This window comes from Harpegnathos saltator, unplaced genomic scaffold, assembly GCF_003227715.2.
Source record: "Harpegnathos saltator strain DR-91 unplaced genomic scaffold, Hsal_v8.6 scaffold31, whole genome shotgun sequence".
In the NCBI taxonomy this organism is placed as follows: Eukaryota; Metazoa; Arthropoda; class Insecta; order Hymenoptera; family Formicidae; genus Harpegnathos; species Harpegnathos saltator.
This window is the reverse complement of record NW_020230106.1, coordinates 784,389-811,485: the sequence shown is the minus strand read 5'-3', so window position 1 is coordinate 811,485 and position 27,097 is coordinate 784,389. Positions and strand designations below refer to the sequence as shown.

Below are 27,097 nucleotides of genomic sequence, written 5' to 3'. Positions count from 1 at the left end.
AGCCAGACAGTCATGCGTTATTCAGCGCCGAGACTCTGTCTCTCTCTCTCTCTCTCTCTCCCCCCCCCCCTCTCTGTCTAATTCTCGCTCTCGTTGTCGTTCTCTCTCATTCCCTCTCCTCTCCTCCGCCTTTTCCGCGCCTCTGCGCAACCCTTCGAAGTTCCACCTCTTCATTTTCTCCTCTCCTTTTCATCCTGACCCCGCTGATCCTCGCTACTTGTGTCCGTCGTCTCACACCCCCGTCTCACAACCCTTCTTCGCCCGTCGCTCTGATCGTTCCCGATTCGTCATTCGCGTGGATAAGTTAAGCGCGATGACAAGTAGGCAGCAGGACACGTACGCCCATCCGCACGACATCCGCGGGGTGCCGCATCGAGCTAATCGTCCCCGTGGCTCTGTATGTTTCAGGACAGCGATAATCTTTGGTGGGACGCTTTCGCGACTGAGTTCTTCGAAGACGACGCCACCCTGACGCTCACCTTCTGCTTGGAGGACGGACCGAAGAGATACAGTGAGTGTATTATTTGCCTTTACATTTAACTCTAAAACTATCGATTTACATGGACTCGTGTTTTATTCATGAGCCCCGCGAGAGCAAGCTAACGCGTCTGAGGTAAGCGCGTACGCCTCGCATTCTCGTCAGATCAGATCCTCCATGTGAATAATATATATATATATATATATAAATTTGTCGCGCAGCGCGCGCCAAATGAAAATTTCGGATTTTTGTACAAATCAAAGCGGAATTGTCGATTTGATGATTTGAGGAAATACGCATCGAGTTGGGAAAGGGAGAATAGCGATTGACTCGCGGTCGAGGCTAAACTGTTCGGTAACTCGTGCTGGTTAGATGCGACTGAAGAGCGATAACTAGATCAGCAGGCTTGCACGATGTAGCTTTGTTGCAAAATATCGATTTTCTTATTGGCTACGCATGCCGGCAGTGTTCGGTTATTTCGATTTTGAGCCAGGACAAGTTGCCAAATAGCGAGTAGCACGTTTAGCACGCGAGATCCACCACGAGATTTCTCCTAGCTGCACGACGGAATCTCTCTGTCGAGAAAGCTGGATATTGCGTACACAGAATATATCCTTTTGCTACGAGCTGCGCTTTAACGTGCAGATATTGAAAGCGATCTTCTGTCTTAGAGGAGAGGAGAAAGAACAGCGGAAAATATAATATATACACTAGACACAGTATAAATACGTGATATGAATTAAATTGAAATAACGCAGAGGCTAGATTAAATTATATTCATCGAGAATGAAATTATTCCGATGAAACTGAGTCATTAAATGAAACCGATCGATTCAATCTGCGGGAGAAATGTAGCGTCACGTGTTGAGTTTGGTGAAGAGCCTATCTCTTGCTCTCGATAGGAAAGAGGGGGAAAAACGAAAGAGGGGAGGAGGATAACGTTCTCGAGTGGGTATCCGCGGAGATATCTATGTCCGTTATCTCCGTTTAATGCGATCGATTCCGCCGACGCGCGATAATTTCTTACACCTCGACGATACATCTCGGGCGATCCATTGTCACCGATACTTAATCGCCACAGCATGCCGGTCTCCGTCCCCCTTGCACTTGAATACGCGTATTGCACCGCCTCCGTTCTAAATAATGACGTGCCACCGCGCGGCAATTTTGCAGTCGGTGGATTTTAATGTCCGTTCCCATCGTTGCGGAGAATATACGACGACAACGTGATTACATGTCGCGCGCGGATGCATGTCGTCGTCGTCGTCGTCGTCGTCGTCGTCGTCGTCACTCGGGTATGTACAAATGACAGGTAGGTCCGTCGCTCGTACGCGGTATAAGACGCGGTCGAACGAGCGCGCTAATGTGAAAAGCATTTTGCAATTAAGCGCGGAAAAAAGGACTTTTCCATCCGACATGCTCTTCATCGTCTCGTCGACGCGACGCGACGCGACGCGACGCGACGCGACGCGACGTACATTACTTATACAGAGCGCGTCCGAAATCTCCGGTGGGGATGCGCGAGCGGCGGGAAGAAGAAGTGAAAAATTAACGATATCCCTTCGTCTGTTCTTTCCGCTCGAATGATCCTTCACGACCTTCGTGATACATGTTGTTAAATCGATCGCGACGAGCGCGGCGGGATTCTTCGAGTTCTATGACTCGCGAAATACGCACGACTTTGGTATCGTACATCGGGGGAAGGTGGTGGATCTTATCCGATCTAGAGGAACATCGATCGATCGGTCGCTCGATAACTCCCTGTCGATCTTAATCGTCGCTCCGTCTTTCTCTCGTGCAGCCTGCACGTTGTATTTAATTTCTAATCGTTCCCACTTTGATCCTTTTCAGCGATAGGAAGGACGTTAATACCTAGGTACTTCCGTTCGATATTCGAGGGCGGAGTGACGGAACTTTACTACACTATGAAGCACTCGAAGGAGTCGTTTCATAACACCAGCATAACCCTGGACTGTGATCACTGCGTCATGGTCACGCATCATGGAAAGCCGGTCTACACGAAGGTACGGGAGCGATCCTGCGCTGGAAGTCGCGCTTACGTTAGAATTTATCGCGCTTCCGATTGCCGGTATCTTCGCCATCTGTTCGACTTTCGGCAGCCCCAAACCGCGCCGATAACTATCAATATGTCCGCAATAACTGCAAGAAGTCGTAAATATGCCACTTTCCTTTCCGGTATTTCAAATGGAGAAACAATTGAAGAAATTCCTCGTGACTGTAACGTGTCGCGCAAAAATCATTATGCACAATTAATGATGACGTAAGGTCGACCGATTGTTGTTCACGCATAGATGTTACGGAATGAGGGAGGTGATGAAATTAAATTGAAGTTTCGTCGAATCGAGGTGAGAGAGCACGGTTTTCTAACGCGAGTTCCATGAACTTCTCGGTCCTTGGCTTGACGCGCGTCGAAATCAAGCACCCTCGAAATAGACGAGGCGGATATTGTTATCTGAAACTCCTTTTAGGTGTGCACGGAGGGTAGGTTAATATTGGAGTTCACCTTCGACGACCTCATGAGGATAAAGTCGTGGCATATGTCGGTGAGGGGGCATCGAGAGTTGGTGCCGAGGTCGGCCTGCATGCAGCAGGACCCGAGTTTGCTGGAGCAGCTCAGCAAGAACATCACCAGGCAGGGCATCACCAATTCCACCCTCAACTACCTTAGGGTGCGTATCCGCAGCGCGAGAGTGTCGTAACTCCGCCGCCGGATTGACCCGCGTCCACGTTCCCGCGAGTATGAAACTCGCTGGGATTTTTCCCTCCGCGACATCACGCTTTTTCCCCGAGCCGTCGAAGGAAGAATTGGCGCGACGAATCGAGAGACATTTCGCGATAGTGCAAAATAGATAATCGAAAATGTTGAATCAATTTTTCCTTCGCAGCGCAGAATTTCCTTTTCGAGAGGATCGATAGTAGATTGTCGCGCTTTTTTAAGCTTCGACGTTGTCGAACTTGTCTCGCTCTGGCGATTGTCGATGTGTATAAAAAAGAAAAAGAAAGAAGTATAATATTCCATCTGAAGAAATAACTTTCAGGACGTACGTTCGGGATTCGTGAGAATCCGAAGAGAACGTGTAAAATATTACGCATCTGCTATTTAAAGAGCCGGAGATATCGGAAGTAAACAATCACGGGCGGCGCGAAATAATGGCGGGGAAACGATCGCGGCGGTAGAAGGTGTGCCGGCGCGCAGGGTTAAGCCGAGCCTGTCTCGGAATAACGTTCTCGAAAGTACACCGGCTATCCGGGTTACGATTCACCTTCTTTCCGCGCTCGGAAGCGCGCTTTCACCGAGCGCCCGCGCATTCCGCCGTGTATCGTCCCGGAGAGCCGGTTGAAAAGCCGTCGATTGTTACGTCGCGGGAAAGTCCTCGCCCATTGTTGAACTAGTACACGATGTTCGGAAAGTACGAGCGGGTAAGACCGACCGGCCGGCTCGGATAATTTCTCCTTTCGAACGACGAGGAATCACCGACGACGACGAGAGCGCGCACTGACGAGCGTGCCATCCTTGAAATTTCAACTATGTTCTCACACTCACACACGTACTCTCCCAGTACAGCGCGATAAATGAGCGACCGTGACTTGAGCGCACCAAGTATGTTATGAGATGCGAGGTGCTCTGCAGAATGCCTGATTCTCTCATCTGAACGAAAAGTTTGTGTAAAATCGCGTAAAAAGAAGTTGGTCGAATAATGGAAGGTGACAATGAACGAGCCAGAAGCGTCTCGATCGAAAGAAATTGAATTTCGGCTTCCGGGGAATTAAAGTCGGTTTTAAGGAAGAAAAATTCGATTTCCTACAAACAAAACGCATTTGATTTGTTCGCTGTCACGTTCATTCGACTGGTTTTTCTTCTCGTGTATGTATATATATATATAAAAATTGCAATATATCGCAAACGCTGTTCGGTGATGTTTCGCGTAGTACTCGAGAACGAAGGAAGGACGGAGGAGCGGGATGACTCTCTTCGTGTGCGGCCTAGTTGTAACAGAGGGTTGTTCTTTTACAGTTATGCGTAATCTTGGAGCCGATGCAGGAACTAATGTCGAGGCACAAGGCGTACGCGTTGTCACCGCGCGACTGCTTGAAGACGACCTTGTTCCAGAAATGGCAGAGGATAATTGCACCGCCGGGTAAGAGAGGTAGACGAACAGTTGCTTTACATGAGAAGCACCAGCCAGTAAGATCCAACGGCCACCGTGTCGACAACGAGAATCGCTTTTTGCCGTCGCGGAACAACGACGCATCCGCTGTTCGTCGCTTCTCTTCGTCGCGCGACTCTTGGTTCCACTGGTTTTTCCTCGACAGCCGGGAATCGCCCAATTTTCCTCAGGACCCTCCTGCGACAGCGCTCCCCAGCTTTCCCTTGCTGAAAATCTCGCTGGTTTTTGCACCCGCGGTCGAACTTGGCGCGACCATATCGAATCGCGTCCTCTTGCGCAACGAGAGCACAATGTTCCCTAATGTAAATAATTGTCATCCGTTTTATAGACAGATCAGGCGAAGGACTGATCTTGTGAAGGTTTGCGCAGCATTCTTCCATATAATACATTCGTTTAATTTTATCTCTCTCGTTTCTACATTTCGTCTTTCATTTCACATCAATCCTAAGATTAGGATATAGCGATATACAGTTGTCGTCTCGCCCTTTGGATATTGTTGTACAAAGTATCCAACCAATTACGCAAGCTAAAATATATGTAATATAATAAGGAAGACTAACCTAGGTACTAGATAACTCGAGCAATAATAATGTATGCGTTTAGTGTTTCCTGCCGAGATCCCCACGTCCGCTCTCGTCGCTCTCTTTTATCGTCTTTATCGTATTTACGCGTTTCCTGTTTCTGTTCCGTGGCCTACGACCACGAAGCGACTTTGTAGGTCGTGCGTACACTTCCTCCATCTCATATCTCTCTCTGAGGATCGACAAAACCGTGGAACCAAGCGCGAACTACAAATATCGCGATATCGAGCATGTTTCGCTGTAAAGATCGCTTGAGAGCGCAAAGTATTAGCAAGCATGTGCGGAAGGGAGAGGAAGAGAATGAATGAGTGAATGAAAGAGAGAGAGAGAGAGAGAGAGAGAGAGAGAGAGAGAGAGAGAGAGAGAGAGAGAGAGAGAGAGAGAGAGAGAGAGAGAGAGAGAGAGGGCGGGGCCGGGGGAGGTGAGAAGGATGGAGACACACACACACGTATCTGAGCAATTTTGTGTGCGTGAATTTGCCTGCCTATCAGATGCATGCGAGTTTGTTTCGTGTCAGAGACCTTTGTTGATGAGAAAGGTCCACAGCTGGGTAGTGCTCTTCGATTTATCGTGGTCCTTTTATACTTTCCCGTCCCGTGTCCTCATCGTATCGAGACGTGTACGATGCGGATACGAGACGGACAAGTGTAAAGAGGACCCTTAGTACGCCACGCGTGGCTAAACGCCATCGAGTGCGCGCGCTGGTGTCATCGTGTTGACGAGAAGCCTCTACTTACAGAGTCTCAACGGCCTGCAAGTAAGAGAAGAAAGCGGAAGGGTAGTACGTCGGGGCCGGGCAACAACGCACCTCCTGCGCCGAGCAAGAAAAGATCTCCAGGGCCAAATTTTTCCCTCGCGTCACAGGTGAGCCGCTATATGAACAATAATGGCTGCCTCATGAGCGTAACTCAGTTGTAACTCACTACCGATAGTGCTGTTGATTCTTACTACCCAAGCAATCGAGTGTACGGACCAATTTCAGATGTTACAAATTATTAAGTTTTCTAACGATAACAGGTAAACAAACGAAAATACACAGACTCGTAACTATTTATTTGTTACAATTTCCTTGTCCTGTTTATCGGGGTAACGTCCGCGAATATGAATATCCGGATAATAATAACTGGATAATTTACGCGAGTTTGGATATCCGGCTGCAGAAATAGTCGGATTGCATTGGCAGCAGCACTGACCGCGCTATTCATTGCTGTTACTCATTGATCGCGCCAATGTACCTTTCGTGCGCGAAGCGAGGCGCTAATTATGTTTCTCTTGTTTCAATGCAATGTCAGGACGTAATGGTTGTGGGTGAACCATCACTGATGGGCGGTGAGTTCGGTGACGAGGACGAACGACTGATCACGAGGCTTGAGAACACTCAGTACGACGCTGCGAACAGTCTTGATCCTCATAGTCATGACGCGACAGGCGGCCCACCCCCGCATCCTCATCAGTTCCATTCGGAACCGACCCCAGGCAATTCCTGGCCGCCAGATCGCGGTCCTGGCCCGCCACAAGGTGGACCTGGCAGTCAGGTAACTAAATTGCAATGTTTGTACGATACGAATTGCGAGAGATTTTCGGCAGAATATGACGACAAAGGATAAAATTACAAAGCATTGCAAATATCGTATATGTATGTAAATTGTGTACTATTGGTGAATAAAACAAATATTCGTATGTTACTACAACGTCCTCTTCAGAAAGGAAAGAATTTATACATCAATAACGAAGACAAAATCCAAATTTTATCACGAATTCTAATAAATCTAGCTGCACGGATGCACACGGTGCATTATCCAAGATTAAAATTAATAGGATTTACGAGAAACCCTTTGAGAAATATAAGTAAATATAGTTCCCTCCAGTCTAGACACGATATGTAAAAAGTGTGTGTGTGTGTGTGTGTGTGTGCTATTCCAGGGTGTCCAGGGTGGCCAAGGTGGCGCGGCTGCGGGAGTACAGGGATCACAGGACGCCAGTCAACAGCAGCAAGACAAAAAGAGCCCCGCGGTGAGCCAGTGAGGCCAGGAGTCCCCGCGCCCCCCCACCAGGGGGCGACGGGGGCGCAGGCCCAAGAACGTGGCTCCCTAGCGGGGCGAGAATCCTAGCCTCCCCACCGCCGCCTATCTGGGCCCTCCCGGCTCCACGGCTGGCAGAATGTCGCACGTCGGCGTACTACCACCGCTTTCTTGCCAACCCGGTCTGCCAGCCGCTCACCATCATCATCCGGAGCAGCACCCGCAGTTAGGTCACGTGACCGCCGCCGCCGCCGCAGCCGCCGCGATGGGGATGGAATCCTCGGAGCTGATGGCAGTAGCCCATTACCAGGCGCAACAGCTGCAGCGACAATTGCTGGCCGAGCAATCGGCCACGGGCGCGATGTTACCGCCGTCTGCTCAGCCTACTGGTGGAGGTTTGACGCAGCCGCTCCAGCAGCAAGGACAGCAAGGTCAACTGCAACCGGGTCAGGATCCATTGCAGAGTCTGGTGCAGCAACTGCTCTGTCTACAGCAGATCGAGTACTTCCTCGCGCAGCGCGGTCACAAGTGATAACACTGAGAACATAGAACCGAGAGAGAGAGAGAGAGAGAGAGAGAGAGAGAGAGAGAGAGAGAGAGAGAGAGAGAGAGAGAGAGAGAGAGAGAGAGAAAGACAGATAGAAAGTAAGAAAGATAGAAAATTATTTCCATGCGGTAGTGACAACTGAACGAGAGAAATGAGAGGAACATACGGAGTGTACGGGACTCGATAATCGAGCGGAGAGAAATAGAGATGAAGTGGAACAGGAAGGAAGCCGGTGTTCGTGTGTTCACGCCGCTGCGAAAGTGCTGTTTCTATGTCGATAGACGAACTCTGCGCCCAGGCAAGAAGAGAAAGAGAAAGAGAGAGAAAGAGAGAGAGAGAGAGAGTGTGTGACTCGCGCCCGTCGACATTGCGGCTAACAGAACGAACCTACTAAACCCCACGTGGTGAGATTCTTCGAGTTCGCAAAGATCTTTCTGCTTTCGAACAGAGGGGAGATGATGTAGTGTCCGAGTATCTACCACGATACATAACTGGAGGAGGAATCGTGAAATCCGGATGATGATGCGGCGGAGGATGAGGATTGAGACGACGGAGGTTGTGCAAAGTGTACCCATTCATTAGAGGGTCACATTCGTTTTCGTTTCGGGACACCGTGTGCGGACGGTGACCTCCGAAAATTTAGAGGGGGTCGAGCGCTTTAGTGTGATAAAAACTTTATGTCAAAAATTATGTTAAATATGTGAGAGGCGAACGCGGAGAGTGACTGGTGGTGAGAGATCGCTTCGGACGGGAAACATTGACAGGAAAAAGGGAAATAAAAAAAAAAAGAAACGTTACGCAACACGTGGCAGAGACGATTAGCCCGCTCTGGCGCGAGTTGTGAATGAATCTCTGTCCGTAAACAGTATTCATATAATTAATAGAATAATTGAATATAAAAAAAATATTGTAAGAGGTAATCATAAGTACGTATTTGTGCAAACGTCAGTGTGCAAGTTAGACAGAATGCGCGCGGTGTGATAGTGACTAGAATGTGAGAGAGAGTTTAGCGTGAAAGGAAGAAGAGAGCAAACGAGTGCGCGAGGTTGCGAGTGCGTAAACAGGAGAGAAAGAAAGTAAGAAAGACAAAAAGGGATACGAGAAAGTAGAGAGAGAGAGAGAGAGAGAGAGAGAGAGAGAAGGGGAGGGGAGAAGAAAATAGAGAGCAAAGAGAGACGGGGGGGGAGGAGAGAAAGAGATAAACGAGAGACCGAGAATCGTCCTTGACTCGCAAATTTTTTTAACCGCCGAGACCGATCGAATGCCAACGCACACAACAGACCCTGCTAATTGCCCCGGGGACTCTTTATAGAATTTTATCCTTTATTATTACTAATAATTATTTAACGAACCACGAAAAGAGTAAGAGTATTTTGCACAGTAAGCATATATAAGAGACTTCGCTCCGAAGAAGGTTCACGCGACGTTGGAATGCGTTTATAACGCGGTGTTATGAAGTCTCTCGAGATCGAGACGACGGCGGGATCAATAGCCGCGGTGCGGGAAAATTTGTAAGAGAAAACGGCCGCATTTTTGACACACTATCGCATCGTATTACGTTTACGGCATATCGCGGTACGATACGTAGCACAGCACGTACCCACGTCCACGATGAATTTATATTCGATTCTTCATACGCGAATTATTATACCGCTAGCTAAATATTTTATTTTTCACTGATTCGAACGCGCTCTACCTTTTAATTTTTTTTTTTTTTTTTCTTTTTATTAATGATCGCACCATTAGGAACCCTGTAATTTTATGTAATAGCTGACACTTTATATAGTAATGCGCGTGGTGATTCGATACTTTGTACAATATACATCCGAGAAGAAAGCACACACAGATTTATGCATAACGTACATGAACATATGATATATATATACACATCTACGATACACATGTACGATTAATGCGTACACGTAAATTTCTATTGTATAAAGTTCCTTGCGCATTACATGTAAACGTCATGTATGTTCCTCATTATATGTTTAATATACGATGACATTTGTTCCTATTTTTGTATCGCTCTTTGTGATCCGTTATGTTCCTTTCTCACAGTATCGAGATGATTTTCAAAAAAGATTCTCCTCCGGAATTGGTCCTTTATTATGACAATCTTTTTTTAAATCATCGATATCGAATCAATTTGACGGATCAATGTGCTCTTCGGATCTTTGATTCGCCTCGTGAATCTTTTCCAGTTTCCAGATGCGACTGACTACAAATTTCGCAAGTTGCAATTTTAAACATTAAAAGGAATCCAATACACGAGAAGAAAAACTCGATTCATGTAACTGATTTTCTGTGGTCTGTGGACCGGATGAAAACTCTGTTGTAGGAAAAGTTGCTGCCACATACACACATAGATTTCTATTCAGTTAATTTTTCTTGTCTTCTTATCGGTTATAAAACCAAGTTTCAATGTAGGCAAATGTTCAATCGTCATCGAGTTTTCATCCGATTGTACACACTATTCCGTCACATGAATCGAAATCTTTTTTTCCGTACACCTTTACAATTTTAATTTTGCGCGGAATCGTACATATTCTCGATAATCGCTTTCATGAAAACGTTCTCGTCGACAAAGTCCGATGGCATATGCATTGACTGTGCGTTGAAATGTAAGAAAGGAACATCATTCTAGTTGTATAATTGTCATACATCACACGAACTACTATTCGTCGGCGCATTTTCCCAAATATGGCTGACGTCACTACGCGAGCGCGACGTTGGTACGAGCTCTGCTTCGATTTCGGAATTCAAACTCATCGAATATTACACGCGCAGATACATGCACATTCATATACCACATACACATATACGAGACCCACATAGACACACACACACACACATACACACACACACACACACACACACACACACACACACACACACACACACACACACAATTCGGATGTCGCTAATCGAACCGTTTGCACAAAATCATCCCGCAAAGGGAATCCGCGAAGTGGACTCGGACGTCGTTCGTGCCGTAGCGTTTTCAACGTCGGGGATCGTTCATCGATTAACGCGAGTCCGCGCTCCGCAGCACCGGAGAAGAAGTTTCCACTTTCAATTTGTACCGCGAAATCGAGGATCAAATTAGCCGCGAGGTGTCTTGACCGTAGCTCAGAAAGTACATTATGAGAACAGAGATGTATCGCGCCTACGGAATCTTCGAATCGGATCATCTTTGAGCGGGCGGATAAAAAAAAGAAAAAGAAAGTTCGTCCACTCGCTCGTAGGATTTTACATCGAAGCAGGAGGAAGAGCAGGACGAGGAATAAACAGAAAGAGAGAAGGACGATGTACACGTACACATATGTCGACATTTCGTCTTACCCATGAATTCCGTGTTTTCCGGAGCGAAAGCATATCACGCGGGACGGAGGAAATGCAATTTTAATAAGCGTGTACAAAGCTCATCACACATATAAAGCTCATCACGCATACACATCACGACACACGTCAGTGTCATTCGCCTTCTTTCTTTCTTTCTCTCTCTCTCTCTCTCTCTCGCTCGCTCGCTCTCTCTTTCTCTCTCTCTCTCTCTCTCTCTCTTCCTCACTCTTTCTCTCACTGTGTCCCCTTCTTCCTTTCTCTCTGTATTTTTTCCCTCTTCGATAATGAGGAACGGCGATCGCGCGAGACATCGTCGTTTTATTGTTCCCTTATTCGCTCGCCGATTTTCTTTAACGAAAACCTCCTTCATGTGCGACGCGTTGACGTTCTTTTCCTTTTCAATTGCGCGCCGAAGAAATGGTGATAACATGCAAGAGCGAACGTAGCTTACCCATAAAGATGTACGCATCCGCGGAGCGAGGCACGAGCAATCGCGCGTGTATAATTTGAAGGGGAGAAAAAAGGACACACGCTCGGAGCGCGTACGAGTTCAGACATACATGTATACATACTTTCATACACATACACACATTACACACACGTACGCCAGATTCATACACAAATCATGAATTAGTTAGGTAAGTCACGCGTGAAGCCAGTACAGTCCCACAGCGTGAGAGTGTGAGAAAGTAAAAGAAAGGGTATTTCATAAAATACATTTTGTGCGTGCATGCGGAGAGAAAATGAGAAAGAATGTTGAGCAATGTCGAAGAGAAAAAAGGAGAGTGAGTGTGTGTGCGTGTGTGCGCGCGCGCGCGCGCGCGTGTGTCTGTGTGTGTGTGTGTGTGTGTGCGCGTGTGCGTGTGCGTGTGTGCGCGTGTGTGTGTATGTACGTGCATACGTGCATGCATGTGTATTTCGAAAGAGAGAGAATGTGCGAGTGTGAGTGGTGATAACGAATGTGTATGATTTCAACACGAGTGCGAACGAAACGCAGTGGGTAGGGTAAATGATTTATTGAAAAATGTTGTATATTATTACGAATTATAATGATACTATTATAATTAATTAATTAATTAATTAATTATTATACCCTAATAATAATGTGAATTGAATTAAAACGACAAAAAATACACGAAATAATAAGTAATAGGCGAACAAATTTTTAATTGTTAGCAAAGCACACACACGGAGCCGTTTATCAATTAACACGCTACAGCCTAGGCCGCAAACTCGAAGAGAGTTACACTACACAGCGGCGCCGATCCGCCCGTCGAACGAAGTCTCAAGCGAAGTATGCGCACGTGGCAAAGTAACGAGAGAGTGCGGAGGCGAACGTCGTAGAATTTAAAATCCTCGTCGGGAGAAAGTGCATCGTCCAGCCTCGAGCGACACGACTCGCCCTCCGTATAAGGAAAGGACGACGTATTCTCGATGATCCTTCGTGCGCTAGAACGTAACCGTAACGTTCGTTCGTTCGCTCGTCGCAACACGGTAACGTGCTTCTCGCCGGAGAGTGAAGTCTCTCTCTCGACATTCCGTAGTATCAAACTAGTCACATTCGCAGGCAGGGAAGCAGCACGAACGTCTCGCGAGTCAGACGCGCGGATTTACGGCCGGGCTTTTAACCGCGCGTTGCTCTTGCTGATCCTTTGCTTCTTTCTATTTCGAGGAGGAAAGAGCCGAAGAATTTCGAGTCAACTGCCGGCGTCGGTAGGATCGCTCCGCGGATTTTGACGACAGACTGATTAAGTTTTAGTGACATCGCGTTATCGTTCGCTCGTTAGAGATGTTTTATACTTGTTGGATTATTTCTTTTTGGAAGTATAATAACGCGCAAATCGTTCCTCCGGAACGTACGTTAAACGGGAACAGAGTCCCGGACGAGTCCCAGCCGCTCGTTCCGTTCGAATAGTTGGCGATGCACTTCGAAACAGCGTTCGGAGTGGCTCGCGATGACGAAAGAGAGAAAGAGAGGCGAGATGTTGCGCATGCAAGTTCTCGACCGCATCCTCGACGTTCGCTATTCGAGAGAGCGATTCGAACGAAGGCCTTACGAGAAACAGAGAGAGAGAGAGAGAGAGAGAGAGAGAGAGAGAGAGAGAGAGAGAGAGAGAGAGAGAGAGAGAGAGGAATGGGGGGTTACATCTCGCGCGGTACTTCGCTACTGTTCGTTGTCAGGTATAGTGGTTGTTGTCGCCGTATGCACCAACTCTAGTCTGAATTATGCGCAGGAAAGAAACGGCGACCGCAAGCTCGCGGGGCTCGGTGAAAGTATCGATCGCGATAGCGACAGAGTCTCGGTCGCAAAGTTGTAGACACGTCCGGATTAGTGCATTAATCCGTGAGTTTTTTAGTTTGACGAGAGCGTACACCTTCGCGTTTTCCTTCGCCCGTGCATCGCACGCGTTGGCTTCTTGTACGAGGAAATATATGTCTGTGACTCTAGAGAAACGCAAAGTTCGTCTTTTCTTTGGTTTTCAGTCTTGGAATCCGCGAGTATCTCCACACGCAGAAAAATACACTCACTCCACTCAGCGAGTACACTGCAAACCCGAGTATGTTATTTTGACACGTATAAGCTTGAAGCTTTCTTCACGCGTTTTTTGTCGTCCGAAATTTTTTGTCGTCATTTGATGCATTTCGATATCACTTAACGCGTTTAAACGCGGTTAAACGACGTGATTTAAGACGACAAGAAACGCGTGAAGAAAGCTTCAGCTTATACGTATCAAAATAACACACTCGGGTTTGCAGTGTAAATATGTTACTTGTTTCAAGTAGTAGTTCACAAGTTTGCATATCCGTAAATTGACGAGTTCGTCATAAGCATTAAATTTACAAGATACGTTGCGAATCCTAATAAATTTAATACTCTGAAGTCAGGAATATTAAATTAAAACAAAAATTTAATTTTTCCTGTACGGAGTATATATAATAACGAGCTCTTCTACGCTTTTCTTTTCCGCTTCTTTTCCACGCGGTAGAAAGAGGTATTTTTCTCTGTGCAGAATATACAATGTTGATCGACTGATTACTTTGAGTGATCAAAGGGCGATTGCTTGAACTGTGTGTTTATGTGGACAATCTAACGCTTGTTAAAGCCTTAAAACCGAGAGAGCGAATAACGCTCTTCTTTTCAAGCTATAGACGTCATAATACAGATTTCGGGAGCCGATGACGATAATAGATTATTTTCTTTGTTCGTGATCGAACGAGACAGCGAAGTTTAAGTGCGGCCTTTGAAGCCGCGCTTACTCGTTTCTGCGCGAGACGCGCGCGCGGCTGCTTGCAAAGGGCCTAACAACTCCGTAAGGTCGTTAACGCGACGGCGCGCGTCATTCTTAATTACTTAATGCTATTTCTCGTTAATTACCGCGGTCTTTGTCGCGCGATTCTTCGTCCACTCGCGAGCAATCTGACGGGGTCGTTGCAATTTCGTTAATGAATCATCTATTTCCGTCTAATTCGGTCGACGCCGCTTTTGACCCGCGGCTGTGCAACGTAATGCTGTGCAATTTCAATGCGCTTACCACGAACGAAAGAGCTTGCTGGTTACGTTCCGTGACTCAGAATCGAGAGAGTGAATTAAATTCACTTGTTTTAAACGCGAAAGAAAAGCGAAACCGGGATCGCTTCCAGACACATCTCGACAGAAAGACAGCTCAATAGAATATATTTTAACCTTCCGAAAGTAAATTATTTCATAATCGATGAAGCAATAAATTTCTAAATTAAATTCTACCAGATGTACATCTCGCGCCCATATCTTACTCTTGCGCGTGATTTTGCTTTACGATCGAAACTTTTATCCCACAGCTCACGAGAGAGTGTTCGCAGCGGTGTTTGTTGCGTAATTACATGCGATGAAGAATCTGAATTTACTCAGAGTTACTCGCATCAGATTCTCACGAGCGATACGAGAGCGATCTTTGTCGCACGACTCCCTTCAGGATAGAAAAGTGGCAGGTCTCAAGTACATTTTGGCTCAGGGATAGGAAGAGTGTCGTATTCAAAAGTGTTATCTGCGACCAAGCAGCCGAGAATGAATATCATTATTGGCACTTGACCTTCGTCGATGATCTGCATCGGCGTCGCGTGATGCAATACAAATCGTAGGACTGATCCACGCAGTGTCAAAGTTCCTCGTTATAGCGCGCTGTAGAGATCCGGGGAACTCCGTCGTTCGAGATCCTCGTGCTTCTTTCTCGCTCGACTCCGTCACTCGGATCTGCTCTTCATTTCTGTACAGAGAAAGCGAGGGAGGATTAGTCGAGAGGAGGAGGGAGAGCTGTGCTAGGTGTGTGGAGGAGCTGTGGAGCTCCTGTTTGTCTCGTTAAACAGATTTCTACCGAGTTTTTATCCCAGTTTGTACGAGGCGAGATCGTGTGTGTGTGTGTGTGTGTGTGTGTGTGTGTGTGTGTGTGTGTGTGTGTGTGTATTTTGAAGGTCGTTCTTCGGTCAGCAGTACCACCGGCGGTCGGCGATACCCCGCGCCTTGCGGGAAAGAGCGCCGGTGTCCATCTTGTCTGATTTGCAGTTGCGGAGATTGTAACAAAATGGCGTAATCCAACGTAACACTGCGCGAGCTTCATCCCGATCAATTCATATTTTATTCAGCGAAGATTCAGCGATTTAACTCGCAACTTTTTTCCTTCTTCGGACCGTTCACCAAATCTTACGACATTCGCAACTGAAAATTCATGACGTCCGGTACTTTCTTCTTCGAAGCGTGAGATTGATGCTCGCTCCGACTTCACTTACTTACACGCCTTGCTTTCGCGACGCGCAAGATCTTTTCGAGTCACTCACTCTACACGAAATGAAATTGCATATCACACCGACCGAATCTCAGGAGAAGCGGATTAGTGTTAACGCGGAACGAGAGTCGGAAATTACATAACCGCGAAACTTAGATCGATCTGTGTCCCAGCCCGTCGTCGATTGTCGACGTCGTCTTACCTAAGAGAGAACGCTATTCCAAATAATTGTTGATAAATAGTCGAATCTTGTGTACAACGGTAAAGGAAGAGGAGAGAGAGAGCGAGAGAGAGAGAGAGAGTGAGAGAGTGAGGAGGGGGGGAGAAGGGGAGAGAGAAAAGTAGAGGAATGGAGAAACTTGCCATTCGTCGCTGCACGAACGTATGCGAAGGCAATCCACTGTCGTTCCAAGTTCAGAGGACCTCTTCTTTCGTTCGCGCAGTATATTTCGCCGATTTTTCTTGTTTCGCCGCGTTCTCGCGCGTATTCGCGTACATATATACGTACATTCGCAACCGACCGACCGATCGACTATAAACTGCAACATGTCCGAACAATTTGAAATCATGCGCGCGACGACGACGCCGCGATCTCACGTCGAAGAATAGTTCGATAAAACGACTAGAGGTGGATCTACTAGGTGCTCTGAAGTGTTCCACTGGCACTGATGACGTAACTAATATCGTGTGTACAGAAAAGCGCTTCGAGATCTACAAAGCGCCAAGTGGATTGCACCCTGAATGGAAGTAATTTTCGATATGTTCCTGTAGAATAATTATGACGATTCATTTTTTACGATCTGTAACTGTATTTCTAGTCTAGGACTGTTTCTGTAACCATGATGCCAGAAAAATGTTATTAGCAGAGTCGCCCGAGATCGAGAAAGGAGGTGCAATCGCGATTCGAAGTTTCGTAGGATTAATTGAACTATGGTTGGGCCGATCACAATTTCTTTTCTCGTACCTTCGTTGTAGTCGCAATTACATTGACGCTCACAAATTGACATTCAAGCGTAAGTCAGAGATCTAATTAGATGTTTAAGAAGCTACCGACGAAACTTCTCGAGCCTCTTGGAGAACGATCTGCATATGTTCGCAAAGATATCCACGAAACGCTTTGACGTTTCTCCGGATATCTATCAGACTTGAATTATTTGGGCTTCTTCACGTTTACGGGCAAGAGTTTGTGTGAGACACGTGCATTCGTACCTTCGTAAATACCGTCCTCTGAATTTGGCACTAAATTCGTGCCTCTATGATCGGTGTGAGAAACACAGTCCTAAGATCGGCGGGACGATTAAATCGCTAATACCGGACCAGTCTTGAGCGACGATTGCGCACACCGAGATAGTGTATAAAAAGGAAAAAAGAAAAAAGGAGAAGAGTCTTAGCGAATTAGGAACGATTTAATTACGCGATCGCAAGGGTACCGTATACCCTTCCCACTTAGAGTGGAAATGGGCCAATCTCGGTATATTATATTAATATACGCACACAAAGAAAGAGAGGGAGAGAGAGAGAGCGAGAGCGAGAGAGAGACAGAGACAGAGAGAGGGGGGGGGAGGGGGGAAGAGAGAGAAAAGGAGTGAGAGTTTTGACCCATCGCCATGACCAATGAGTAATGAGGAAAGAACAGAGTGAGAAAAAGAATAAAAAAGAAAAACGAACAAAATCGAGAAAAAATTGTCATCTATAATTACATTTTTACGCACTCCAAATTTTTATCCTCGTCATTTGTATCATAGCAATCATGTGTTTAAAGAAGAATCCGCATTATATGTATGTATAATCAAAATTGTAACAAATAAAACGTTAATAAAAAAACGATATCCAAAATCTCATACCCTGTGCTGCATCCGACTGTGCCGATCTTTGCCGTCGCTTTACTATGCAAAAAGTGCGTTAAAGGATTTCAGTGCAAACCGGGTGTAGACGTACTCTGTAAGCGAGGCAACCGGTGCATTTATCTATTTATCTATACTAGGTCGGCATTCGTAGATCGAGCACTATTTCTATTCGCATCGATCGCTGCAATGTGAGAAGCAAAGTCTTATGTCGCATACCGAAAAATTCATGTTTCGGCTAAAAATATTATTTCGCGGTATTTGCAACCGCTACGTTAGACCCGTTATTTTAATTACTTCCAAAGACTCCGCTACGAGTCGCCACTATCTGCAAATGAAAGTCGAGCAACTTTATTAAATATTAAGGTCATAAGGATCTATCAAGTTTTACCAATTATTTATCAATTATTACTCATTATAATAATTGATATTTTCCGATGCCTTTTTCCCATTATTCCATCTGTCTGTTACCACCGACGAGATAATATAAAGACCGACAGCCCTGGGTAAATGTTCGTATCAGCTAGAAAGACCCGAAGGAGCCGGGAGGTAATTGAAGAGCAATGATAATACCGATTGCTTTAGCTACGCTCATGATAATACAACTAGCAAGTAATGACGGTGCGCGGCGAGAGGAAAGACACGTCCCACTATTCGTGTTTTACCTCGTCGCACCTACCCACCCGCAAGCCATCATTAGTTGCTGGATCGATTAGGCCCCCCGCTGTGGCCCAAGCAGCTGCGAAGCTGCTCCTCCATCCATCTCGGCGCGCGCCAGGCAACAGGCAATAAGAATTAAAATAGACCAATCACAATAGATTATTCTTGTAATAGTCGATTGTGATTGGTCTATTTTTATTCTTATTGCTTGTTGCCTGGCATTGTGCAAGGGGCCTTAGCCTCGCCGCGTCGCTGAGCGAGAACGAGAGCGAGAAAGAGGGAAAGATATTCTCGCTCGCGTCGCTGAGCGAACACGAGAGCGAGAAGGAGGGAATGATATCTCTCTGTCGCTCGGCACGCCGACGATCGCCGAACGCGTGGTCCACACGGATAGGCGTGGTGGGGGGAATCAGAAAAGAGCGTGGACATTGGCATCGTAGTTCATGTGCACGGTCATACAGAGGGCGCCTCACACTGGGCTCGGCTAAAAGCGGTCCGTGACCTCTCTCTCCTTCTTCCCTTTGGTATTATAAAATTAACGACAGGCATATTTTTTAAACTATATTTATTTGTTCAAGCGAAAATAAATGAGTTTATTAATTGTTGATCAAACGATATAAAACTTTTCTACACCAATTGCTATTTATACATAGAATTGAGAAATAAATAAACTATCGAAAATTATCGATGGTGCAAAGTAAACTGTCGATTGTTACCGATGTGCAAAATATCGATGATGCTATCGATAATGTCATCGATAGTGTTCCACCACTAGTAGTTGGGGAATTGTCACGACAGAAATGGCGTAGGGGAAATCGTCTTATCAGGCGCCTGTAGCCAACATAGAGAGAGAGAGAGAGAGAGAGAGAGAGAGAGAGAGAGAGAGAGAGAGAGAGAGAGAGAGAGAGTTGTCACGGCCGTCTAACCTGTATAACGTGGGGGGAAGTGTCAAATTTTGGCGAGCGTCGATGTTTGGCAGGTAATAATTTTTACTTCGCACAGTTTGCGTGCGAACCAACGTGTTCGAGCGATACGTTCAAGCACAAAGCAATCGACGACACAGTTTGCAACGAGGAAACAGCTTCTCGATAACTGCGTTCGTATAGGTTATGTTTTGGAGTTTTATCAAAGCAAGGAGTTTTATCATCACAGAAGTTCCTTTATACTTTTCGGCCTTTTCTTTGTGCTTACGAAACGAGTATATTAATGGCATGTCAGTTATATATAGCAATTCTAAGATTTATATCAACTTTTATTTGCTGTTTCAATCAACGTATCGATTCAATGTTGTGACCTCTGTTTACGCCGCAAATCTGTCAGTTTTAACGATAGACATGCAGTAACATTACACATTATAAGTATGTCGAGTTTATACTAGAGTATGTCACGCGAATGCAGACTACGTGCTCAGATCGTCATAAATTTTGCATTTGCTCCGTAATTATTGACGGGTTCGCGCGTTTGCAGACTAGAGCCTGCAAACCTAGAGGTTTGCAGCACAAGTAATTCCTTGTCACGCGCACTGAGTTTAACCTTCTAATTCTAAGTAACTCATAATCTTCTCGCCATTCGCTCGAATTCGCAACGAATACGGTTGTCTGGAAAAATGATACGTCGCTGTGTTTGAAGTCGCATCGCGTTCCGAGCACAGCCAAAGCAAGTAGCAATCTACGTACATCGGGGGGAGACCGCGGTCACCCGAGGTCACACGTCCCGCTTCCTTGTCGTAGCGTCATCGCGAGGTCATCAGGAAGGATACGTCGAAGACCTGTCGTCTCGCGTAGCGTCCGTAATCGAAAGATTTGTTTTCTACCGCTGATGTACACTTTCGGAACTTGGGAGGGGAAAGGAAAATATACCTGGTGCGAGGTAGTGCAGCGATAGAAAACGAAGCTGAAATCCACTCAAACGGCGCGACTCTTTCGCTGCCGCTACGGTCGGCTGTTGTACTAAAAGTTTTCCAATTTCAGCTTTTTGCCCCTCATTAACATGAACGGGTCGTGCTTCCTCAAGAACTTATCGAACGAGTCGCGTCGGTCTCTCATCGTCATCATCGTCTTGCTCTTCGGCGACCGGTTCGCGTCGGTGTCGCAGTTTTCGTCGTCGTTGCACTTGGACCTCTCCGTCAGCAGCATCTTCAACGGATCCTGCTTCATCGATCGATGTATCGCTCGAACGATGTCAATCATCACGTTGTTCGGCCACTCTGTCATCGAGTTCAGCGTGTATGAGAGTTCGCGCGGCACCTTTTTACCTCGCATGACGAAGAAAGGTCCAGTGGACAGGTGGGTCTGCAGGTCCGGGGCGTTGCTATGCTTGTTTCTCGGCTTCAAGTAAGCTTCGGCAGACTCCGCAATCTCCTCCTCGATGCTCCTCAGCAACGCGTCCTCTCGGAGCTCGTGTCTGGCCTCGTAAATGTCGCGCTTCTCCCGGTAATTCGAATGCCTCTTCGTTTCGAAGGAGCTTTTTGAGTCCGGCTTCTTCGTCGATTGCGAGTCTGTCGTCCTTGCGTCGTCCTTGCCGAAATCTGGTCCGTTTACATCGTTCTTTGCTTCTCTCTCCTCTCTCTCGGGTTCCTTGTGATGCGCGTAACGCTCGATGCTCGGCGAATCTTGCCAGCGTCCTGCGAAGGGCCTGTTCAGCCTTGTATTCCTCCTGCCAGATATCTGCTCGGAATCGCCATCGAACAGTTTCTTACCGCGGAACGGGATGAAAAGGTCGCCGTATGTGCTGAAGTTGTCAAATCCGTCAGGATAATCATTGTTGCGCGTTCGCTCAGGTGCGGTGCTTTTCTTCTTGCCGACGTAGTCCTTGTAGTTCAGACTTGTCCAGCCGATCTCGCGGTTCCCGCGCTTCTCGTGCGCCCTGATGAACATGTCGCTTTCGAATGCTCCTTCGTTACTTGGACCCGTACCGAGTCCGGCGAAGTCCTCCTTGCGGAATCTCTTGTCGACCTTCACGGTCTCATCGTTTTTAACGTCGTTTTTAACGTATCTTGGAACATCTTCACGCTGCAGCTCTTGTTCGATGGAGTTTGCGATTAACGTGTCGTTCGCGGCAGCTCGATTCTTCTCTACGAATTTGTGAGCGTACGGCGATCCTCGCGTCTGTAATCTATCGACGAAGACCCCCCCGCGAACAGGACTCATAAGGGTGTACTTCCTCTTCTCGTCGTTTTCATCGTCGAACCTCTCGTCGATTTTCGGCGACTTCTTCTCGTCTGCGTCACTCTCCATTCGGATCGACGCGATCTTGCTGATAGGTCTTCCGAGATCCCGGAGGAGGTCGTAGCGGCTCGACTCCTCATCCCGACCGCGCTTCTCGCCAAGCGTGTTAGTCTGGAAGCCTTCGTCCGTCGCTTCGATGGATCTGTGGACGTGGTTTTTCGTCGACAGCCTCTTGCTCCTGCTCGTGTAATCCAGGATCTCCTTGTAATCCTCGATCGTCTTCTCCAATTTGTCCGGGCTCTTCATCTTGAATTTCTTGCCTCGCGACATTATGTAAGGATCGGCGTTTTCCTGAGCCGACCCGTCCGCGTAGCTGGGGTCGATCTCGATCCACCGCGGCTCCTCGACGTAGAACGGCTGCTGCATCTGCCGGTCTAGATTATGCTTGCGGAAGCTCTTCCTCGTCGAGCATTCCTCCTGCGTACGGTCAACCGCCTTCTTGTTCTGTATGCCGATGGAGATCAAGACCGTCGGCCTGGTGTTGTCGAACTTCGGCTTGTCCGGCAATAGACCAGCTAGGGAGAATCGCATGAAGTCGGGCCGCCTGCAATGAAAACGAAGGCGCGGAGGAGAGTTCGAGCTTGCGTCGTCGTCCTGCGTCGTTCTCCGAAAATTTTCCGAATAGAACGTGCTCGTTGGCGAATTTTTCGCGCGGACGACGGGAAAGCGAGCCGGCTCAGCGATACCGCAATTGTCATTGTCTCACCTGATAACCGTTATCGGCGACAGCTGCACGGGTTCGTCGACGAGCCGTGTGTCCGTGATCCGAGGGAACTGCCTGTCGTCGCCGTAATTCGGGATAGCTTTCAGTTCCAACGGGATGTCATCCCGCGACGCTCGCTCTAGTTTCTTATTCCAGAACTGCTTCTCGCGGCTCCACGCCGTTGATGCCGGATGGTTCTCCATCTCGGAGTGAAAAAGAGCCACACCTTACGCGCGTTTCATCATTACACGCCAGGAGACCAGACGTCTTACCAGAATATTTTCGGACATTGCCGTCGACAGCAGGGTCATGGTCAGAAGTATCCTCCTCATTGCCGAAAGGATAACTCGTGGATTCTTCCTCGACGCTGCGAAAAAGCGGCGGGCTCTCGATCTGCCCTCGTCGCAGGCCTATTGTGGATCAGCCGAGCCGAGCGTCTTCCAAACTTACACCCGCCTAGCCATAAAGAGAACACTAATTGTCTATGTAATTCAGTTAAGTTTGACAAAACGTAGGGTATTAATTGTTACAATTGGGCGATCGTGAGAGGCGTTTACTTGCAATTTGACCGCTTCGTTGAGGGGACTAGAGGGTCAGATTACTCAAGAATCGTGCTTGTTTCTGATAATATTTTATGACAAACTGAATAAATGTGCGAGAATGAAAATTTGAGATATATTTATGTAACATATGAAGAGTAGGAGACTTTTGTTCATTGACAAATACTCATATAAATATATGCCCACTTAAATTCTAAATGAGTTTCTCTTGAAATTTTATTGTTCAACTTTTTGCAGTGATTTCTCCGAAACTGAGCTTCGTGTCGATTTGAAATTTTGAAGCAATAATATTTGTTCATCTGGCTCTCAAGTGAACCCATAGACAACTCCGTCAAAATATTTCATTTCGAGATATTAATTCTTTTATTGTAAAGAAACTGAAATTTGAATTTGAATTTTTTCCTAATAATAGCTGCCATTTTGTTAATTTTGTTCGATTTTTTTTTATAGCGGTTCACCGGATAATGATAAGCCTCCTCAAGATTTCTAGCTAAAATTCACTCTGATCGGACCACCGAGAGCCGAGATATTACTGATGAAAAGCGACAATTTGAAAAAAAAAGGAGATCATATTTCAGCTCTGTATATCGTATATTTATATGAGTATTTACTAATAAACAAAATTTTTCTACTCTTCATATGTTGTACAGATATACCTAAAATTTTTCATTCTTGCACATTTATTCGCAGTTCGTCACAAAATAATATCAAAAGTAAGCACGATTTTTCAGCAATCTGACCCTCCAGTCTCCTTAATTATCATGGGGAGGTGTCTACGAAGTGTCTCGCGACCTCATTGCCGAATCCCGGACGGGTCTCTTCTTACCTGTTGCGGCGTTCACCTGTTGACGACGGGTGTTCGTTTCGGCGTCCGCAACTTCCCCGAGCAGAGTGACGATAGGCCGAGCGCATTCGCGGTATTTATGTCCGTCGGCCGAAAGTCCCGTGGGTCACCTGGTCGCGGTCGAAGGATTAGGCGGATTGCATGGGGAATTCGTTCACCTGGCGCGGATGCCCATGCCAATCTACTCCCACCGACGAGGGCAAACATCCTGACGTCCGTCCGAGCGTCGTGATACCTTATTGTTGGCAGCATTACCGATGCGAGAAAGGGACCCTCCGTGGGGCTGTATCGCGGAGCTTCGCGACGGAAAACCTCGTGGAAGAGCTGTTCACCCGCTGTTCTCCCCGTCCCGAGAGGTCGGGTGGGTGCGAGGGGTTTTCGCGTGGTCGGCGTGCGGTTATGATTGGTCTGGCGTAGAGATCTCCACGTATGCGCGGTGGAAGCTCGACGGTGAATTCTAACGTGATGTTGATTAAACATTTCTTCGAAGCGAGCAGAGGCCGGAGCAGCGCGGCGGGCTCGAGATGAGTGTATTCTGCTACGTAATAATTCGAAGACTTGTAAATATCGCAGTAAAAGAGAAAAGCTTACTCACTGTGAACGTCGAAGAGGAGCACAATTGCGTTTCTTTTATGCATTACGTACTTTTGTGCGTGGCTATTCCCTCTCTCTCTCTCTCTCTCTCTCTCTCTCTCTCTCTCTCTCTCTCTCTCTCTCTCTCTCTCTCTCTCTCTCTCTCTCTCTCTCTCTCTCTCTCACTCTCTCTCTCTCTCTCTCTCTCTCTCTCTCTCTCTCTCTCTCTCTCTCTCTCGTGCAAAGCTCGTGTAAATATATGTTACGCAGACAGAGGAGAGACTTCTTTCCGTTAAAAAAAATTGTGTCTGATACGGCTTGCAGGTGAGAGGAACGCAGTGATCAAGAACGGGAACTAGGAATTATTTTCAAAATGGTAAGATCCTTGAATGTATGAAATTTCTGCGACACATGTTGCTTTTTCTTTTATATTTGTGTAGTATATAGTTTGTCCTGAATGAGATTTAATATAAGCTGCAATTTAGTTTAACGCTTTCGCGCCTGATTGTGTTTTATCATATTAGAGATTCAGATTTCTCGGCGATGGCGACTGTCCAGATTGGTTATTGGCGGAAATCAACACTCTTTCGCGAATGGTATTCTGTTCATTTTACAATACAATTTCACTCGTACGGAGTCGCGAGGCTCCGATATATTTTTCGCGATGTAACGATGTTTAATGCTTTATTTTTAGACTTCGATTAAGATGAAAATGCTGGGCCAAGCAGTGGCTAAGTATTTGACCGAGGGAGAATTAGATGTAAATATAAATTGTTGATCTATCCGAAAGCTGTCGTCTTGTTGAGTAGAGCTTTCTTTCTCATCATTTTATTGGACATTTCCAATTCAAATTTTTATTCTTGAAAATAACTCATAATGTCCGTGATACTCACGCTTGTATAATAAATGACTGTTAACTTCAAATTGCATGCGTTTTTATATCTGTTATTTCGAGTGCTTGTCGATCTTTTTCTTAATTGCGCCATACCCAATTTTTTTAGGAGGAAAAAGTAAAAAAGATCACGCAAGACGCTAAACTCGGTGCGTGTAATTCAGTGTTTTATCATTGACGTAATCACAAAATTTAAGTACAAACGGCAATCGACCGTCGGTTCGAAACGAAGATGTAGAAATGTTCGTTCTGCTCATAGACATAGGTGACGCGAAAGCGATGGTAGCTGCGCTCGAATTGATTTTCACATCTTCCGCCCGATACGGCGTTTCCGCCGCCGATTTGAGCAGCGAGCTGCAACAGTTGGGACTTCCGCGGGAGCACAGCACTGCCGTGGCGAGGCTTCACACCGATCACTGTCCTCAGATCACGGCTGTCCTCTCGTCTCAATCCTTGAGAGGTGAGATCTTTTGTCATTTTACACAAGAGATGTACCGTTCTTGTAAGCCTAATTTCGAGATACATAGACCGATATAGGTCTATGTATTTATAGGTTTTACTTCATTGTCTGGAAAAGATTTGAGCCTGGGAACAGAACTTTGTTCAATTGTTTTCCTTTTTTCCTTTTGTTTTCTTTTTTTTTCTTTTTAAATTAGCTTTAATTTAATAATTAGCTATATATCTTTCGATTGTCTCACATTTCTGATTTTCGTCAAAATTGACTTACCTTTGCAGTCAGTCGTTTGTCCTCTATCGAAGTGCTACCTTGCGACAGCGCATCGCCCGTTTCTACCGTGGCGTTAAAGCTGAAGAAGGTAGACGGCAAGGAGGAGGATTCCACCATAAATATCTCAAAGGACGACGTGCAAGTGTTATTAAAGGGTATGAATTTTTGTAGCTCGCGAAATCGTAATAATTTCGTAACATATTTAAAACAATTTTTGTTTCATCGCCGATATGATTCTCAGTACAATATACTAATTAAGATATTTTATCATATATCACATTTTTTTCAGAGTTGAAGAGAGCGCGAGCTCTTATGGAAAGTTTGTGAACACATACATTAAATAAAAATCTAGTTTTTACATATTATTATAATTATTACGATCTGTCTGAATAAGAATATTTGTTACTCGTCAATAAAAATAAGTTTCAGAAAAACTTGAAACTTCGCTTGCCCGAATTAATTTCGCGTGCCCGAATCCTTTGAGTTCGTTTTGCTGGATCGCGACGATCGAGGAATGGGGAGACTATCTCGCGAGTCGAGTTGTTTATTCATCGAATAATTTACTTTTATTCTCTTAGTAAATGAATATACAAAGTTTACATTTAGTTTACTGGTTTATACGATGCATTGAATAATATTGTGATACGTTGTGACGATAATAATGTCGCTGTTATAACCGCGCAATATCATTCTTCCCTCTGCCTTTGCTGCGTTCATACGTATTCGAGCACGATGGTGAGAACGTGTCGGATCGTCGATTTTACTAAAGGAAAAAAAAAAAAGAAAAGAAAGAAAAAAAGAATCAAAGCGTGCACAGAGGTAACGCAGACTCGTTCGAAACGTATTGACACACATCGGATCTCTCTATACACCGTCAGCCTTTGCTCTTTCATCTTTTTTTCGCATCATCAGGCCGTTATCCGCTAAAACAGGCGTGTGTGGCTGAAACGGAATAACGATACACGAAGCGAACGTTTCGCAAGGCGGGAAAAGAACGTTTCTCTCGACAATGAACCCTATATAGGCCAGCGCGGAGATTCCTCAGGGAACCTCAGGGAAAACTGTGCGAGGCGTGGAAAGCCCGAATTACATTCCGGGTGGGAGAAAATAGAACAACGATGGAGCAACGAAAGGAAAATAAAAGC

General features: G+C 46.1%; 4 protein-coding genes across 11 annotated transcripts in view; 3 read left to right on the top strand and 1 right to left on the bottom strand.

The window, feature by feature from the left end:
- Positions 1–7,362, top strand: part of Chi (LIM domain-binding protein 2 Chi) — a 167,478-nt gene extending 160,116 nt beyond the window's left edge. For 6 of the 7 annotated variants that reach the window (XM_025299982.1, XM_025299981.1, XM_025299979.1 and 3 more), the window contains 7 exons: positions 409–511; positions 2,330–2,502; positions 2,968–3,168; positions 4,515–4,647; positions 5,989–6,113; positions 6,542–6,784; positions 7,173–7,362. In XM_025299982.1, coding sequence (XP_025155767.1) covers positions 409–511; positions 2,330–2,502; positions 2,968–3,168; positions 4,515–4,647; positions 5,989–6,113; positions 6,542–6,784; positions 7,173–7,274 — 1,080 coding nt within the window. In that variant the 3' untranslated portion in view covers positions 7,275–7,362. The remainder of the gene's footprint in view (positions 1–408; positions 512–2,329; positions 2,503–2,967; positions 3,169–4,514; positions 4,648–5,988; positions 6,114–6,541; positions 6,785–7,172) is intronic. The other variant, XM_011151125.2, reaches the window with a different exon arrangement.
- Positions 7,363–7,374: 12 nt separating this feature from the next.
- Positions 7,375–8,207, top strand: LOC109504403 (uncharacterized). The gene has a single exon (XM_019844133.2). The coding sequence runs from the start codon at positions 7,410–7,412 to the stop codon at positions 7,800–7,802; it is 393 nt and encodes a 130-aa protein (XP_019699692.1). The 5' UTR covers positions 7,375–7,409; the 3' UTR covers positions 7,803–8,207.
- An 11,108-nt stretch (positions 8,208–19,315) lies between these two features.
- LOC105189181 (COMM domain-containing protein 4) lies at positions 19,316–26,393 on the top strand. Of its 2 annotated transcripts, none has more exons than XM_011151126.3 (8): positions 19,316–19,405; positions 24,658–24,709; positions 24,858–24,929; positions 25,028–25,093; positions 25,335–25,374; positions 25,485–25,685; positions 25,961–26,107; positions 26,242–26,393. In XM_011151126.3, the coding sequence occupies exons 2-8, from the start codon at positions 24,707–24,709 to the stop codon at positions 26,277–26,279; spliced, it is 567 nt and encodes a 188-aa protein (XP_011149428.1). In that variant the 5' UTR covers positions 19,316–19,405; positions 24,658–24,706; the 3' UTR covers positions 26,280–26,393. The 2 variants fall into 2 exon arrangements, with proteins under 2 accessions (XP_011149428.1, XP_025155772.1); XM_025299987.1 differs by lacking the exon at positions 19,316–19,405 and adding an exon at positions 24,247–24,320.
- On the bottom strand, positions 19,412–22,742 carry LOC105189199 (uncharacterized). Its single transcript, XM_019844140.2, has 3 exons — positions 22,629–22,742; positions 22,360–22,559; positions 19,412–22,197 (listed from the first exon to the last, which is right to left on the bottom strand). Exons 1-3 carry the CDS (start codon positions 22,686–22,688, stop codon positions 20,376–20,378), a joined length of 2,082 nt encoding a protein of 693 aa, XP_019699699.2. The 5' UTR covers positions 22,689–22,742; the 3' UTR covers positions 19,412–20,375.
- Positions 26,394–27,097: the final 704 nt, after the last annotated feature.